This window comes from Xenopus laevis, chromosome 6S (genome assembly GCF_017654675.1).
Source record: "Xenopus laevis strain J_2021 chromosome 6S, Xenopus_laevis_v10.1, whole genome shotgun sequence".
Taxonomy (NCBI): domain Eukaryota; kingdom Metazoa; phylum Chordata; class Amphibia; order Anura; family Pipidae; genus Xenopus; species Xenopus laevis.
Genome location: NC_054382.1, coordinates 10,971,829 through 10,989,578, shown reverse-complemented (window position 1 = coordinate 10,989,578; position 17,750 = coordinate 10,971,829). Strand labels below are relative to the sequence as shown.

At 34.0% G+C, this 17,750-nt stretch overlaps 1 protein-coding gene across 1 annotated transcript in view; it reads left to right on the top strand.

Moving 5' to 3' along the window:
* cnpy1.S (canopy FGF signaling regulator 1 S homeolog) overlaps window positions 1-9,120 on the top strand; it is a 72,899-nt gene extending 63,779 nt beyond the window's left edge. Inside the window, 3 exon segments of the mRNA NM_001095420.1 lie at window positions 2,821-3,027; window positions 3,918-4,014; window positions 9,018-9,120. Coding sequence (NP_001088889.1) covers window positions 2,821-3,027; window positions 3,918-4,014; window positions 9,018-9,052 — 339 coding nt within the window. The 3' untranslated portion in view covers window positions 9,053-9,120.
* Window positions 9,121-17,750: the final 8,630 nt, after the last annotated feature.

The following is a 17,750-nucleotide window of genomic DNA, read 5'->3' as shown; positions in this document are numbered from 1 at the left end:
CCCCACAATTTCATTCAAGAATTTTGGTAAACTTTTGTGAAAAAAAGCCAAGTGGAAAACAATTTACATGCAGAATGTTTCCGTACTGCTCATCAATGCGCAATTTAATTACGTCACCAGCATACAATGCTGTAAATATATGTATAAATGTATATGTGAAATCCATGTGGTAAGTGTTTGGCTGCCGTGTTGAAAATTCGCAGCATATTTCAGCGAAGTGTATTTCCAAACCTGCAGTTCCCATAGAGTTCAATAATATGGCATTAACATGGCGTTTCTGCAAATACTGGCATCTTGTGGCGGATGTTGGCTCGCAAGCGCCCCGTTGGTATTGCTATAGTGTGTGTTCCATTATTTTTAATAGGGCTTCGTTTTGGCTGTATGTTTTTAAAAATGCCACGTGTTTCCCTAATTTATATGACTGTGGTCCTACTTCAGAATTCATTTTAATGTGTTATTAACTATTGGCCAGGACTGACTATTTCTCTGGTCATATCCATGCTGTATGTAATAATTGACTAGGGTGGTTCTTAGCAGTCCAAGAAAGTGGATTTCCTGTAAAAGGGATTTTCAAGCATCAAGCTTCAGAATGAACCCCTAGGCAACACTATCCTACTGACACATTCCAGATAACAAAATAAAGGTCTTTGTAATAGCAAGATTTTAAACAATCAACCAGCTTCTAATTAGCCCAGTGGTGTTAAAGCATGTTTACTGGACTGCCCTGAGCATTCTTTTCTTCTCTATATGTAGATTTTTTCTATTTTGCTGTAGCAGTAGAATTTTGACACGTTTTCCTCCCTGTAGTTCGGCATTTATACAACCTATCTGACCACCTGAAACAAACAGTGAGTAATCTAATTGTTACATGGGCCTAAATGTACAGTCTGCAAAACACTTCTTACATGTTTCTGCATTGTCCATGCTAAAAAGGTGTAGGTGGAACTGGAACGCAATTGTCTGTGTAAGAAGGTCCAAGGATTTTTTTTTTAACTTGGATTTTAGCCCATAAGAAGAAATTGGCAAATAAATTGAAGACTCCTCGGCCATGTGTGGGGAGCAAAATGCAAGTTTGCACTGTTTTTTCTGCTGCAATAAATGGAAAAGGCATTGGCCATAGGCTCCTTCTATGCAAAGTCACTGGATACTGTTTGGTTTCTAAAGCAGCCAGGAAGTGTATGCACCCCTGAAAATCAAGTAAGTGGTGTGCTGAGGAATTTTGTATTGTTTTACTAAACTACCACCTAGTTTGTATTAAATATAAAATGTCTATACTCAGAAAAGTAGATAAAGGCAAGAGAGAAGTTCTACATAGTTATGTAGATCAATACTTCTCCATTCAGGAAAAAAAAATCAGCTAGACGTAGAATGAAGATTTAAAAAATTACATTTTCCCACACTGCTCTGCAGTATTCAATATACACTGATACTGTCACTTTAAAAAGTGAGTTTGTAGACTTCTGAAACTGTGCTCTATTTGACGCTTCTGGTGCCATACTGAATCTACATTTGGATGCGTGTGTCAAGCACTAAACAATAGAAATTTTTATAAAAACTTACTAAAGTGTACAAATAACTTGCTAACCCAAACATTTTTAAGATAATAAGATTGGGAATCTACAACATTCATTACCCTTAGATAATTTTTACTGCTGTTTTACTTAGGTTTATTCAAGCTCTTAGGTTCTGGAAGACTTATTCATCACAACTTTTTTAGACTAAAATAATGAATGTAAAATCTTTGCAAATAGTACATGTAAAAATGTTAATTAAAATATTTTTTTTATATAATGTCATTTTTGCACTGTGTTTTTTTACTTGAACAATGGAATTGTTTATTTGAAAAACAGATGAATAACAAATAAGATGAAATAAGCTTGACAAAACAATGTCGTTCTTTTTAGCTCTGTAAAACAAATGTCACATCCAGAAGGCTGAATTTCAAATGGAGCATGAATGAAACAAAAACCTTGCCACAAATTTTAATTCTCCAGTCTGTATTTATTTGATTTGTGTCCAGATGGTGGTGAAGCAAGGAAACCCTTTGTGTAAATGAAGCACACATGTGAAAGTGCTTCTCTAATGTAGTCATTGAGACCGGAAGGGTTCATACTGTGTCTGAAAGGAGACAATAGAGACTGGATATATCAACATTGCAGAAATCGAGTTCATTTGTGATTCAGCCCCTTTGACTGTGGTTGTCATGAAAACTTCCTACTTTGATCAGCAGAGGGTGGAGAGAAAGCCTTCTAAAGGCCCAAAGATGCATCAGGATTGTTTACTGTGCACTTGGCTTCACTTCACACACCAATATTCCAGAAAAAGCTAAAGCGATAGGACCTTCTTGCACCTTGACCTGTCTAGACTAGGGTTTGGGTTTTTCCTGCAGTTACCAGGAGTACTGTGTGCTCTTTGACCCTTTGAGTATTTTGCAATGAGACAGACACTAAGTATGCAGCGTCTATGTAAAAGCTGCTTAATGCAGAAGAAAGGGGAATGGTACAAAGACAGGAACCAGCTGTTCCAAAATAAATATGAAACTGTAGAACCTGGGAGTAATATTTTGTAAGCTATGGGTTTTTTTATTTTGTTTTACAAAGCCTTTGGGAAACAAAAACAGCTGCACTGGAAATGGACTACAACACGAGCAATGACTTTTCTACAAATCTCAGATAAACAGTTTTTTAAATTGTAGGCAAATATTCAAAGATTTTGCATTGTCATTATTGTTTGGAGGCTTTTTATTTCAAGTTACAAAACGGTATAATTGTATTGGCAAGTATAAAATAATTAACCCTTCTTGTGTTGTTGTTTTTTTAGGTACCCTTTGCAAAATCCGAATTGTACTTGACTGACGTTTTGGAAGAAATATGTGAAAAAATGAATGATTATGGACTCTATGTGGACCCTACAACTCAGGAAAAATCATATAAAAGATTTGCTCCTAGAGATAACGAGGGTATTGGCTCAGTGGATTTCAAGAATTTCCAGTTCAATCCTGAAGAGTCCAACTCTCTAAAATATGCGGTAAGGATTGCTGAACAGAAGCAGAATCATTTGAACTTGTAAGATTTAAGCTGTTTTACATGTGTGATAGTTTCTGGTTGGAGGACAGCATGTTTTAAAAACATAAGCTTGTTTTTCTGCGCGCAGTGTCAAGTTTAATTTAGAATTGCTCTGTGTGTCATGTTTCAATAGGAATCATGTAAAACTAAGATATGGCTATGTTTTAACATTTTACCTATTCCATTGTTTAAATTCCAAGTTTTCAGTAATATATTCTCTTGTGTTCTCAGTTTCCGTGTAGATCACAGTTTCATATTTTATAGTTTTACACGAGCCATATTTAAATACGCTGTTATTATTATAAGCAATGGACATTATCTTTTTATGTTTATTTTAATTTAAGCCACGTTCAAGAATATTAAAAAAAAAAGCTAATCATGTTCAGCAGCTCAAAATGTACTAAGTAGTAATAATTTGCCTTGTCAAAATAATAGCCGCTTGTAAAGTATAGTCTTGCAATAAGCGACGGTCTTTAAAACTTTTAAAATTCTTATCTGTTTTAAAAAAAAATTATAATTTATTAAAATAGCAGTTTTTTTATCTAGATTTATTATGTATTTTCTTATGTATTTTGGTCATTTGGAGCCATTAGTACACTAAAAGCATTGTTATTGTGTTATTTATTTCATACAGCACTACAACGTTTCTCTCTAAAGAAAAATTGGATTATTTTACCATAATCCGATTATATTAATATGATATTAAAGTATCTGAATCCAAGAGTAAAATTTAGCCACAAAACAAATGTTTTTGAACAAAAAACCTTCTGTCCTAAAACTTTCTAAATTCATCCTACTTTGTGGCTTCATTATTCCTGCCTGTCTTTTTTTTATCCGGATAATGTCTTGCAGTGCGAGCGAGTAGTAGAGGAGCATGAAGACGAAGTGTTATCAGTTATCACCAAGGAGAATGATAATCTTGCTGACAAGCTGTGCACTGAGGAAACAGGTATACGATAGAGCTTATACAGCATGCTTATTTATTTCTCCCTTGTCACTTCTGGAGGCTGGCCTTACAATATAATGCATTGTATTTAAATCCCACCCCTTCATAGAAATCTGGGAAATCATATTATTAGCTTTCTGATGCAATGTCCTGTCTAGGTACTTTTTTCCCCACAGTGTATGCATGTCCTATGATAGTGTCCTTTTCTTGCAAGTTTGTTATTTATTTTTTTTAAATTAAAATCTAGTTCTGGAGTGTTTGCTGCATAAATATTCCTGGCAGCAAAAAAATTAATAAATTGGACGTTGGTATTAGGTACAGTGCATCCCCCTTAAATATTGTTGATAAAATTAGTAAAGGCATTTCGGCAACAGTGCCACATACATTAACCTTTTGACACTCTTTAAAGTATTCACCGATGGTTGGTTGATTTAATTTCCCACTAAGATAACATGTCTATTACAAATCGGAGCCCTGTTCCCTGTAACCTTTTAAACTGGAAGAGCATTGCCACCATGTTTGTGATGGAGATTTCTCAGCAGACCCCAGTGATATGAACATCTATTTATGTGGCCAGTCAGGTTCACATTCACAATAATTGCCTTTGCTTAAAATATTAATGATCAGAAGAATAATAGGTTACAACACAAAACAACCAACATGGTCTTTTCATGGTAAGACACTTTTATATAGTTCAGCAGTCAGACATTGTGGGGTTTTTTTCCCACCACCTCATAAAGACCGTATGTTTTGGGGCAAAATGCATTATGTATCCAAGATAAAATATTGATTTTAGAACCAATGACATCTTAAAATGAAGGCTTGAGATCCTGGTATGTAAAGGAAAAAACCCTGAGGTTTTAAATAAATATTTAATTGAAACAGTATGTGCTTATAGATCTTCGCTCATGGAGCTGAGGTTGTAAATGAAGTTGATAGAAGTTTTGACATTTTGTGTACTAAAGTGTATCTATGGAACCTTCAAGGTAATGCAGAATAAACTGCAAAGTGTACTGCTTTGTGGCTCTTTCGAACAACGTTGTGACTTTTCAAGCTAAATTTAAGATCACAGCCTTTCTTTTCTTATAAGTAAGCCACATTACTGTTATTTATAAAAACTGACACATTTCTCCATTGTGAGATATTGCTCTTGGAGAAAAAAAAAAATCAGTGTTTTCAATTAATTTTAGCATTTCAACAACATTTTGAGGCAATCAATAATTGCTCTGAACCACAATACAGGCATCAGTGTTGTTTGTTGACTGCTAGTTTATAGCTGCTTCTAGTATGCACATTTGGGGATTAAATTCCCTAATTTTAGGTTGTCAAATATTTAAAAAAGAATAATTTGAAATAGTCCATTGTACTGTAAAGCAGCAACATTTCTTAAAGACAACAATTGGTGCTTATTTCTTTTATAAATAAATATGGATTCAAATGTTAATATATTATTAAATTCATCGTTTTACTCAGATTTTTTTCTTAAGATGATTGTCCATAATAATAATTGAGCTATTTAATGAAAAAAAAATAATTTATGTTTAATAAACAATTCCATCCCGTTGTCTAGTTACTCTGTGAATTTTATATCTAGGCAGAAAAATATATATATATTTTAATAGAAATCAGAAATAAGTAAACGGATTCTCTTCCATCTGCAGATGTATCTTTGCATTACCTATAAATTATAATATACTGAACATTCTAATCGTAGGCTTATATAAATATTATGAAATTGGTTGTAACCTAAAAAAATAAACAATGAAATGCTTTACGAGTTTGATAATGTAAAAGATTTATCCAGTTTGTTTTACCACATAAATGGTGGTGTCTTAACACATTCTGCCTTTTTTAATTAAAATTATTTACTATGGACATATTTTCAGTTGTCTTACAATAGATTGTATTTATTTGGGGAAAAGAATGACTGTAAAGGAGCAGAATTAAAACAGACATACAGTACACATATTTCTTTTCCCATTTTCCAGCTAATTAAATTAATTTGTTTTTAGCTACAAAAAAAAACCAATTTTTGTATCACCACTTCAATATCCTGATTATCAAAAAATTAAACAAAACTTTTACTTTACTAAAGATGAGTGTTTTCCAATTCTCTGTTCAAGAAAAAACTAAACTATAAGTTGTCATTTTGTGTTTATATGATGCTCTTTTCTTCGTGGTTATATTCTTATATAGTGGTTCTCAACGGCAGGACTGAGAGGCAAAACAGACCCGTTTTTAGGGATGATTCTACGTAAAAATCGATTGCCCACAAAATTTCACTGTGTCGACTGTACTGGGAAAACGGAGACACCTAAAATCTGTTCTCTTTTTGACTCATACTGAGAAGTTGTAGTGTCTAAGGTTTCAACATTGTGTCATTTGTGTTGTTTATTGTTCAAAGTTTTCCCGCTATGTTCTTTTTTTTAAAAAAAAAAAACAAATGTAATGATTAATGATTAGTATGCCTTAATGATCTTGGGAGTGAATACATTCTTTATAAAATTTTCAGCGCTGCATTGCTTTGACAAGCAAGGTATAAATTTAAAGATCATGTGAAAAGGGTGTGAACCAGTTTAAGTTAAGATTGTCAGTATCTGATAGTTGCCCCACATACCCCCAAAATAATATTTTTCTGTATTTCTATTTAAAAATTAGGTCTAAATTGCAAGTTTACATAAGTAGCTTTTAAGATCAATATTCTTTTCCTTTTTTATCCTTGAATCATATTTATGATATGGAGCAGGTTTATTTAAACATTTCTTTTTAACCCTCATTGAAAGTTTAGAAAGGGAATAGTCAATAGAGGAACTAACATCATGTAGAATAAGGATAATTATTATTACATCCAGACAGGAGTAGTTCTTGAGCAACGATATGGAGGCCATATTTGTAGACATCACTGATTTAAGGGCAGCCATGAAAGCTGCCAAAATTTCAGTTTAAATAAACAAATATATGGGAGTAACATTAAGTAAAATAATCCTGAATTTATTGAAATAGCATTTGAACTGTCTAATTGACGTCAGACTTTTCCCCCTGCACTATATTGTGGCTGAAGGAGGTCAAAAGTAGGCATTAAACCAAGATGGCTTCTAATTTGCCTTCTGATGAGCCAAGCAGAATGTCTCCAAGACTGTTTTAAAAAAAAAAATTCAATCATAATCCAAACAACTGAAAGCAAAATGTTCAGTAACTTTGCTTATGTCAAGCAGTATATTAACATAAATCTTTCCATATGAAAAGACAAATGTAATAACTTCTAGAAAAAGATCTCTTAGATCTCTTGGGAAGGAAATTAGTTGGCATTTTCTTTCACATTACATTTCATTTTAATATTTATAATGGTGCTTTTCCTTCTTCATTAGAAAGCAGAAATGTTCACTTCGAGATTTGTTTTGACCTTGACATTTTGGCTCATCACATGCGTTCTGCTTCCCTATTGACTCCAGTAAATATGACATGAATGTATCTTTGCAGGTGTTTTCTATATATACTTTCCTTTATAAAAACCAAGTATGATTTTTGTACATATATATATATATATATATATATATATATATTTATATATATTTATATATATACCTATCTATATATATATATATATATATATATATATATATATATATATATATATATATATATATATATATATATATATATATATATATATATATATATATACAGTCTGTAGTGGAGCACTCGCAATATATACAACCGCCTGGGTGCTGGTTATAGCATAGCATAATAAACAGAAATAAAACCGCACTCCAAGGTCTTGATATGATGAAAAAGGTGATAAAGTTGAATTAAACTTTATCACCTTTTTCATCATATCAAGACCTTGGAGTGCGGTTTTATTTCTGTTTATTATATATATATATATATATATATATATGTTTTTGGGAGTGGGGGGTTGAATTTATTTATTTGGTCTGGGATAGTCCACTCATTAGTAGGTGAACATTTGTTCTGCTTGCGTTATTGTTTGTACCAGTATGGGATCGGTTATCCAGAAAGCTCTGAATTACAGAAAGGCAGTCTCCCTTAGACTCCATTTTATCCAAATAATCAAAATTTTTAAATATGAATGCACTTTTCTCTGTAATAATAAAACAGTAACTTGTACATGATCCAAACTAAGATATAATTAATCCTTATTGGAAGCAAAAGCAGCTTATTGGGTTTATTTAATGAGTTGAGAGCCTTTATTGCTATTATACACAGTGTTATATGGTTTTACATTGTACCAAGTAATAGTGGAAGGTAATTATTTTCTAGTGCTTATCAAATCTGATTATATTGTTTGATGAATCTCTATCCATAATTTTAATGTCCATCAATTTGCTTAAAACTGTATTGTGGACAGCATAGAATATATAATCTCATACATACGCAAGTTTGAGATTTTTGGGGGAATGCAAGTTGTTTGTAAAGCCTTGGTTTAAGTTGTAGGCCAAAATACATATGGCAGTACCTCACACAGTAAAGGTAAGGGGGTTATTTATCGAGCTCCGAATATCCGAACCACAAATAATTTGTAGTTTTCGGAGCAAAAAAAAGTCAGATGGTCTAAAAACTTAGAATCTGAAACCCCGGCATCTAAAAGCTCTCAAGGTCCTGTATAAGTCAATGGTGAAGGTCCCAGTGTTTGTGCTGATGTCCGTACCGATATCCAATGATTTTGGGGCTTTGGCTCACAAAAAACTCAAGAAAAAACGTCGTTTTTGCGGAAAACTCCGAACAGAGTTTCGGGGAAAGCTCCAAAGTTTGCCGGACCCTATTTTTTCGGACTTTTTCCTTCATAAATAAGGTCCATTCGGGAATTCGGAGTTGCTCGGAGTTTGATATTAGAAATACTGAGATAAATTCAGACCTTGATTAATAACCCCCTAAATGTAAGAGTTGTAAAAAAAAAAAAAAAGCAGGATTTTTTTTTTTTAGCTGGTATAAAGTGATTTCATGGCATCTATTTTGTTCTAAGCAAAATGTCTTTTTGTTTCTAGGTCTTTGCAAAGAATACCTGCACAATGAATTATAGAAGGTTTTGCAACTTTTCCAGAGCCTGCAATCATAAATCTGAACACTATAAATTTCTGCCATTGTAAAGTATTTTCTGTTTCTTTTTTAAACATCAGGCCATGTTTTATATAAGCATTAATTCTTTATGTGAATCCATGATCTAGTTCCACTGGTCCAAAGTTTTGTTATGGGATATTTTTTCCAATATATCTTTCTGCACACTGAAGAAACTGAAGCTGGATCTTTTTATTTAGTACTGCAGCCAAAATCTTTCAGCTGTATTTAAAGATTAAAAAGTGTCCTTAAAACACAGTGTCATTATTTTTGAGAATCATTTAATGTTATTTTTAAGAAAAGAATATACATTTCTGATACACTTATCGTACTAATATTTACAATTAAGGAATTATCGTTTTTGGGGGAAAGGAATTGTCCTGCACTTTTTAAGTGCACTTCATTAATTATCAAAGTATTGTAATTGTCAATTCAAGGTCATGAACTTAATATCGGATTTTAGTTTTACTTATGTTTTTAACCTTCTATAAATGTAGTGTTTTGTTCTCTAACATATACTTTGGTTCGCTGCTCTGATTGGCTTTCATTGGTCATGTGCTTTACAAAGTTCCGTGTTCAGCAATGTTTGAGTGCAGCACAGACCTGGGTGCTACACATATACACACCCTTTTTGTTCTGAAAATCTGATGGGTTGTAGCATTACACGGGTCTTTGTGGAGCAATGAAGAAGAGATAAGTTCCTTGCTTAAATACTGCTTCTTGGTTCTGCCGTCTATTTATTTTTTTAAATCTCATTACAATGAGCAATGAGGATAAAATGGCTATTGACCTATTCTCAAATAATATGCATTTTTTTCTTTGTGTAAATAATGTTCATACAGTATGTCTGATCAATAGGCAGCTGTCTAATAAGTAATTGTCCACCATATTTCACCTCATGTTAATAAATATAAACTCTGATGTCACACCATTGCAGGAGACGCCATTAGCAAAAAAAAAAACCAGATTACATTAGTAATTCATTTGATAAAGGGAGCTTATTTTAATTATATTTTAACCACTAATATTTTTGTTAAGTGAGGCAAAGCCTTCTTCATCTATTACGCTGAGAAGATGAATTAATTAGCATTTCCACGGGTCACCCTGATGCTTTATATCTAAATAAAGACTAGTTGAATGCTGCAGCTTTTTTTCCATATATTTTTAAATGTGTTTATAATTCTAAAAAATAATGGTATTGTTTTTGGTTAATTGAATATTTAAAAGCATCCTTTAAGCAAGCAGAAGCAAGAGGTGCCCATACTACTTATTATGGTTCATGAGTACATTCCATTTCATGAGTTAAACCAAACCTTTTAAGACTGTTAATTATAGCAATATTACCACCAGTTCAAGTGTAGAGGATGTTACCGGCTATTTAGCAAGGACTTTCCTGTCTTCTTTTTGCCTCTGCATTCATTTTCCAAATACTCTACAAAATATATTGTTTATATGTTATGCACCACTTTTACTGTTTGCCAGTTGTTCATCATTTTGGGCCAATGGAGCTTACAAATTAAGCCCCCTAGCGCACACACGTAAGTTTGTTCATCAGTCAATTAACGTGTCTACATGTTTTGGGATGTGGGAGGAAACTGAAGCACCCAAAGGAAACCAACACAAATACAGGGTAAAAATACAAACTTCACAAAAATCATACCCTAGGGGGGTTATTTAATAAACGCCGAATGCAAAAAAAATTTGTGATTTTTTTTTTTTTTTTATAAAATCAGACTTTTAAAAAATCATGAATTTTTTGGAATTTATTAAACCCCGAGGATGGAAAAGTCCTAATGTGAAAATCCGGCATCTCAGACCTATCGAGGCTCCATATAAGTCAATGGGAGCAGTTCCAATGATTTTTTGATGTTCGCTGGGTTTCGTGCAATACCCCAAAGTTTTCTGAGTTTTCGGGTGAAAATCGGATAAAAAATCTGAAAAAACTTCACATTTTCTACATTTTCCTAAAAATTTGCTTTGCGGGAAAATGTAATAATAAACAAGCATAAAAAACCCCGAGCGGATTTGATCGGAGTTTGTAGCAGAAAATTTTGAGATAAATTCGGACTTACCCAGTTTTGAATCTGGGACACTGGTTAATTTATAATTATTATTGGTTATTTGTAATTAAATTCAAAAATGACCCCAAAAAATTGTACTATGTTAGTTTTCCGTGAAATGTTTTGTATGTTAATGAAATTAAATTGAGTTCATTGTTGTGCTCCATTATTGTACAGCCATTGATGAATTATCACATAAATTCCAGCCACCACAGTTGGGAAATATAAGAACATTTTAGTTCAAAAACAGCTGAAGAGCTTCATGTTGAAGATGCAGTCCAAGAGTGCTTGTCTAGAGAAATTGAACAACGGTTACATTATTTAAGTGCAAAATTGTAGTTTGTACTCTACGGGGCAGATGTATCAAGGGTTGAATATCGAGGGTTAATTAACCCTCGATATTCGACTAGGAACTAAAATCCTTCGACTTCGAATATCGAAGTCGAAGGATTTAGCGCAAATGCTGCGATCGAACGATCGAAGGATTATTCCTTCGATCAAACGATTAAATCCTTCGAATCGAACGATTCGAAGGATTTTAATCCAACAATCGAAGGAATATCCTTCGATCAAAAAAACTTAGGCAAGCCTATGGGGACCTTCCCCATAGGCTAACATTGACTTCGGAAGCTTTTAGCTGCCGAAGTAGGGGGTCGAAGTTTTTTTTAAAGAGGCAGTACTTCGACTATCGAATAGTCGAAAGATTTTTAGTTCGAATCCTTCGATTCGAAGTCGTAGTCGAAGGTCGAAGTAGCCCAAAAAACACTTCGAAATTCGAAGTTTTTTTACTTCGAATCCTTCACTCGAGCTTGATGAATCGGCCCCTACATGACACACATTTAGGGGCAGATTTACCTAGGGTTGAATATCGAGAGTTAATTAACCCTCGATATTCGACTTCCGAATGTAAATACTTTAAATATCGAAGTCGAAGGATTTACCGCAAATAGTTCGATGGAACGATTAAATCCTTTGAATCGTTCGATTCGAAGGATTTTAATCCATCGATCGAACGATTTTTCTTCGACCAAAAAATTGTTAGAAAGCCTATGGGACCTTCCCCATAGGCTAACATTGCACCTCAGTAGGTTTTAGGTGGCGAAGTAGGGGGTTGAAGTTTTTTTTAAAGAGACAGTACTTCGATAATCGAATATTCCAACGATTTTTAGTTCGAATCGTTCAATTCAAAGTTGTAGTCGAAGTAGCCAATTCGATGGTCGAAGTAGCCAAAAAAATCATTCGAAATTCGAAGTTTTTTTTATTCTATTCCTTCACTCGAGCTAAGTAAATGGTTCCCTTAATATATTTATATATTGTTTGCTATAATAATCTCTACAAGCATTCTAACCACAAAACAAAAATAACTATAATCTTTGAAAATGGTTATATATTGGAGATATAAAAAGGTAAACATAGGTGTCTGATCTGAAGAAATTCTGAAAAACATAATTAGTCACTGAGTTAGAAAACATTTGAGATGGAAACAATTTAGCCTTCAGCTGTTAGCTATTTATATTTTTACTGAACTTTTATTTTTATAATGTAAAAAGTGTTCATCTAACGACTTCTGTGTGTGGTGGTCTGTGAAATTGCTAGATGATTGCACTGTGTTTTGAACATTTTTATATAGGATAATTTTTTCCTATCTTTTTTTCTTTTATATTTGTAGAGATGTGTTTGGCTTTTCTCTGAACTGATATGTCACAAATGTCTAAATTGCTGTATCAAATGTATTTCATGCTTGGTGCAAAGTAAGAAATTTCAGAAATATTTCTATGGTATGGTGACATTTAAGGTGTATAAATCTGACTAATAGATAATGAAAATAATAACTGGATCCATCATGAGGCCTTAACTGCTTCTCTTGAACTGGGTACTCTTCTTCAGACATTGTGAATATAGAAGTACCTCCTTGTTTGTTTTGGTTAACTGTGTTCAAAATGCTCAACATCCACTGCCCAATAATCTAAGATTTTTGTACTTTTGGAAATATCAAATTGTTTATTTGATAAATATAATACAACATTTTACTGAAGACCTATAGTTGATGACACATGATTAACCACAACATTTTAACACTTTTGTGTATGCAGATTCCCACCGGGAGCCCCCCTGACTTGGATGGATTCTGTTCTTAAAGGAGAACTAAACCCTAAAAATTAATATGGCTAAAACTGCCATGTTTTATATACTTAATGTATTGCACCAGCCTAAAGTTTCAGCTTCTCAATATCAGAAATGATCACAGAAATGCCACAAATGTCACAGGGGGTCACCATCTTAGAAAGTGTCTGTGACACTCACATGCTCAGTGGGCTCTGATTGGCTGTTGAGAAGCTAAGCTTAGGGCTCGTCACTAATTATCCAGCAGAAAATGAGCTTTCCCTGGAATATAAGCTGATGCTACAGGGCTGATTATTAAATGCTTATGCTAGATGCACCGGTTTCTGTGCTGCCATGTAGTAATTATCTGTATTAATTACTAATCAGCCTTATATTGTGACATTTCTATTCTATGTGTACTGTATATTGTGAGTGGGTCCCTAAGCTCAGTAAGTGACAGCAGCACAGAGCATGTGCAGTGAATCAGCAGAAAAGAAGATGGGGAGCTACTGGGGCATCTTTGGAGACACAGATCTTCCCCGTTAAAGGACTATGGTTGCCTTGGGCTGGTACAGAAGCACAAAACATAATATAAAACATTTCTAGCTACTTCTTTAGTTTAACTTTCCTTGCCCTTTAAGCTAGCTTGGTCATATCACCTTGACCTTGAGGAAGAACCATCCCATTGGTTATTTAATAATTGTCTTTCTGTGCTGTACAGAGATAGCGCTACGCACTCACAATGGTAAAAGCCTTAATGCCTGAAAGTTCTTATGTCATAGTTTCCCAAGTTTATAAAAACTCTGTGATTTCTTTGTTCAGGGTTCTGACTCTTTGTGAGTTCAGAATCCAAAACCTTATCTTTTCACCTCAAGCCGTCTCTGGTCCTTGAAGTTGCACAACAATAGTAAGCAATATTTTTCCTTCATTGAAGATATAATAATCTTTTCTGAAATTTTCAGTAGAATATATATATATACATTATCTGTCCAATGGGCAAGATGTTCCAGCCGCTTTATATATTTTGACTTTGACATTTTAACAATTTATTATTCTGCTTATAGAATTTCTTGAGAAAAAAACTTTTCAGTCTCCTCATAATTACATTTGCCATTCCCGTTATTTTCTTTGTTGTACCGCTGTGCTATTTTTTCCTTTAAATCCATGCCATCTTTTTTTATGATATGATAGCTGAATTGTAAGTATACTGGCATTTTTTTTAAATATATGCTCATTCTTATATTTGGTCTTCTTGGCTTTTCCAGTCACTTAGAGATGTCACTCACTTTAAGACTTGTGGCAAATGGGCATATGAGAGCCTCTCAGGGAAAATTGCGGTGATCAAAATGCTTGTCTCCACAGGCAGCTTCTTCCCTTTTTTTGTTGAATGAGAAACACACTCCTAATGGTAGACACTTCTGCCAGTAGGCTGGTATCCCTCAGGAATGCTGACTTACATTATATTCACCTACCAGCACGTGCGTCGGCCATAGACAGGGCCCTTCCCATTCCATTGAATAAGACCTGTCTGTGAAGAAGGCCATTTTGATTGCGACTCCTATCCCTGAAAAGACTGTAGTGATTACCCGTGCCTTAATGCCACAAGCATAAATCATTGATGTTCCCCCTTTTCCATACAGGTTTCTCCTTATTATATTTCATTTTTTTTCTATATTTAGATATTTACTACAGTATCATTTTCAAACTGAAAAGCATGTGGGCCAAGAATGAAAGGCAAAATATTACTTCTGTATCTAGAATGCAAAATTTTACCCTACTTTTTATTTCTGTAGGACAATATAAGAAATATTTGTTGCATTTAAATGTGTGTATATATATATATATATATATATAACAGAAATGTAGAAAATACCCGCACTCCTTCACATGCGTTTTTTTGCCGGGTGCTAGGTCAAATGTAGTTATATATGAAAAAATGGTAGAAAGGACCAGCACTCCGTGTTCCAAAAGAATTCAACGGTTTATTCAAAACTCACAGTGTCTCCTGGAGACACTGTGAGTTTTGAATAAACCGTTGAATTCTTTTGGAACACGGAGTGCTGGTCCTTTCTACCATTTTTTCATATATATATATATATATATATATATATATATATATATATATATATATATATACACATTTAAATGCAACAAATATTTCTTATATTGTCCTACAGAAATAAAAAGTAGGGTAAAATTTTGCATATATATATATATATACACAGTCATATGAAAAAGTTTGGGAACCCCTCTTAATTCTTTGGAACTTTGTTTATCATCGGCTGAGCTTTCAAAGTAGCAACTTCCTTGTAATATATAACATGCCTTATGGAAACAGTAGTATTTTAGCAGGGACATATAGTTTATTGGATTAACAGAAAATATTCAATATGCATCATGATCAAATTAGACAGGTGCATAAATTTGGGCACCCCAACAGAAATATTACATCAATACTAAGTTGAGCCTCCTTTTGCAAATGTAACAGCCTTTAGATGCCTCCTATAGCCTTTGATGAGTGTCTGGATTTTGGATGGTGGTATTTTTGACCATTAGTCCATACAAAATCTCTCCAGTTCAGTTAAATTTGATGGCTGCCGAGCATGGACAGTCTGCTTCAAATCATCCCATAGATTTTCCATGATATTCAAGTCGGGGGACTGTGACGGCCATTCCAGAATATTGTACTTCTCCCTCTGCATAAATGTCTTTGTAGATTTCGAAGTGTGTTTAGGGACATTGTCTTGTTGGAATATCCAACCCCTGCGTAACTTCAACTTTCTGACTGATGCTTGAACATTATCCTGAAAAAAGGGCCCCAGTCCCTGAACTATCCCCACAGCCCCACAGCATGATGGAACCTCCACCAAATTTGACAGTAGGTATCAGGTGTTTTTCTTGGAATGCAATGTTCTTCTTCCAACATGCAAATCGCTTTTAGTTATGATCAAATAACTAAATTTGTGTCTCATCAGTACAAAGCACTTTGTTCCAAAATGACTGTGGCTTGTCTAAAGGAGCTTTTGCATACAACAAGCGACTCTGTTTGTGATGTGAGTGTAGAAAGGGCTTTTTTCTCACCCTGCCATACAGATTTTTTTGTGCAAATTGTGCTGAATTGTAGAACGATGTACAGATACAACATCTGCAGCAAGATGCCCTTGCAGATCTTTGGAAGTGATCTTTAGGTTGTCTGTAACATTTCTCACAATCCTCCGCATATGCCGCTCCTGTATTTTTCTTGGCCTGCCAGACCTGGGTTTTACAGCAACTGTGCCTGTGGCCTTCCATTTCCTGATTACATTCCTTACAGTTGAAACTGACAGTTTAAACCTCTGAGATAGGTTTTTGTAGCCTTTCCCTAAACCATGATACTGAACAATCTTTGTTTTCAGATCTTTTGCAAAATGCTTTGAGGATTTCATGCTGTCATGCTCTTCAGAGGAGAGTCAAACAGAAGCACAACTTGCCTTTGGTCACCTTAAATACTGTTTCTTATGATCTGACACACCTGCCTATGAAGTTCAAGGCTTAACGAGCTAATCCAACCAATTTGTCGTTTCCAGTAGTCGGTATTGAGCAGTTACATGCATTCAAATTACCAAAACTACAAGGGTACCCACATTTTTGCACAGCCAGTTTTTCACATTTGATTTAATTTCATACAACTGAATTCTGTGTCACTAAAAATCTTTGTTCAGAAAACACCCCAATACTCAGATGTTCCTGGGAATGAAAGACATACAACTGTTATCTTTTTTGTTGAAAGTGGAGTAAATGATTATACAGGCTGAGAGGGGTTCCAAACTTTTTCATATGACTGTATATATATATATATATATATATATATAAACTGGAGCACTCACGGGACTTATGGATGAGTGGAAAAAAATGTCTCAAAACATTCATATATAGTTGTTTATATTGTATATCACATCTAGAAATTATCTTTGTTGACTGGTGAAAAATGCCATGACCAAGAATTGTTACTATATGGAGAGGAACTAACTTGAATGAATGCTACAGTTTTAATATAATTTTATAATTTCACAACATGGGAAGTAATTATACATGTAATGTATTATACATAAGAGTAATCCGTCTGCATGCGTTTAGTCACAATGTGATTTTACAGTGATTGTCAACTATGTACAGTGTGTTACTACAATGCGAGGAAACAAACGGGCAGACATATTGGATAGGTGGAGAGTCTATTTATTCATGCACTTAAATACCATTAAATGTGCCTTTGTACTCCAAACTATACTCTGAGAAATTCATATTGTAGCTGAAAAGAAAATCTGTTTTCAGCACTCACACTAGGATGTTTTTGTGTATGAGATGTGATGAACAAGTTGCCGGAGCTTCCCATTGGCAAAAAGTTGTGAGTTTTTTCATACACTGTAAATCGAGATGCGGGAAAAGAAACCTTTTTAAAAAATAAGGTACGCAAGTTTTTCTCTAATAAATTCCAACTATTTTGAGAGTATTTTTTGCCGT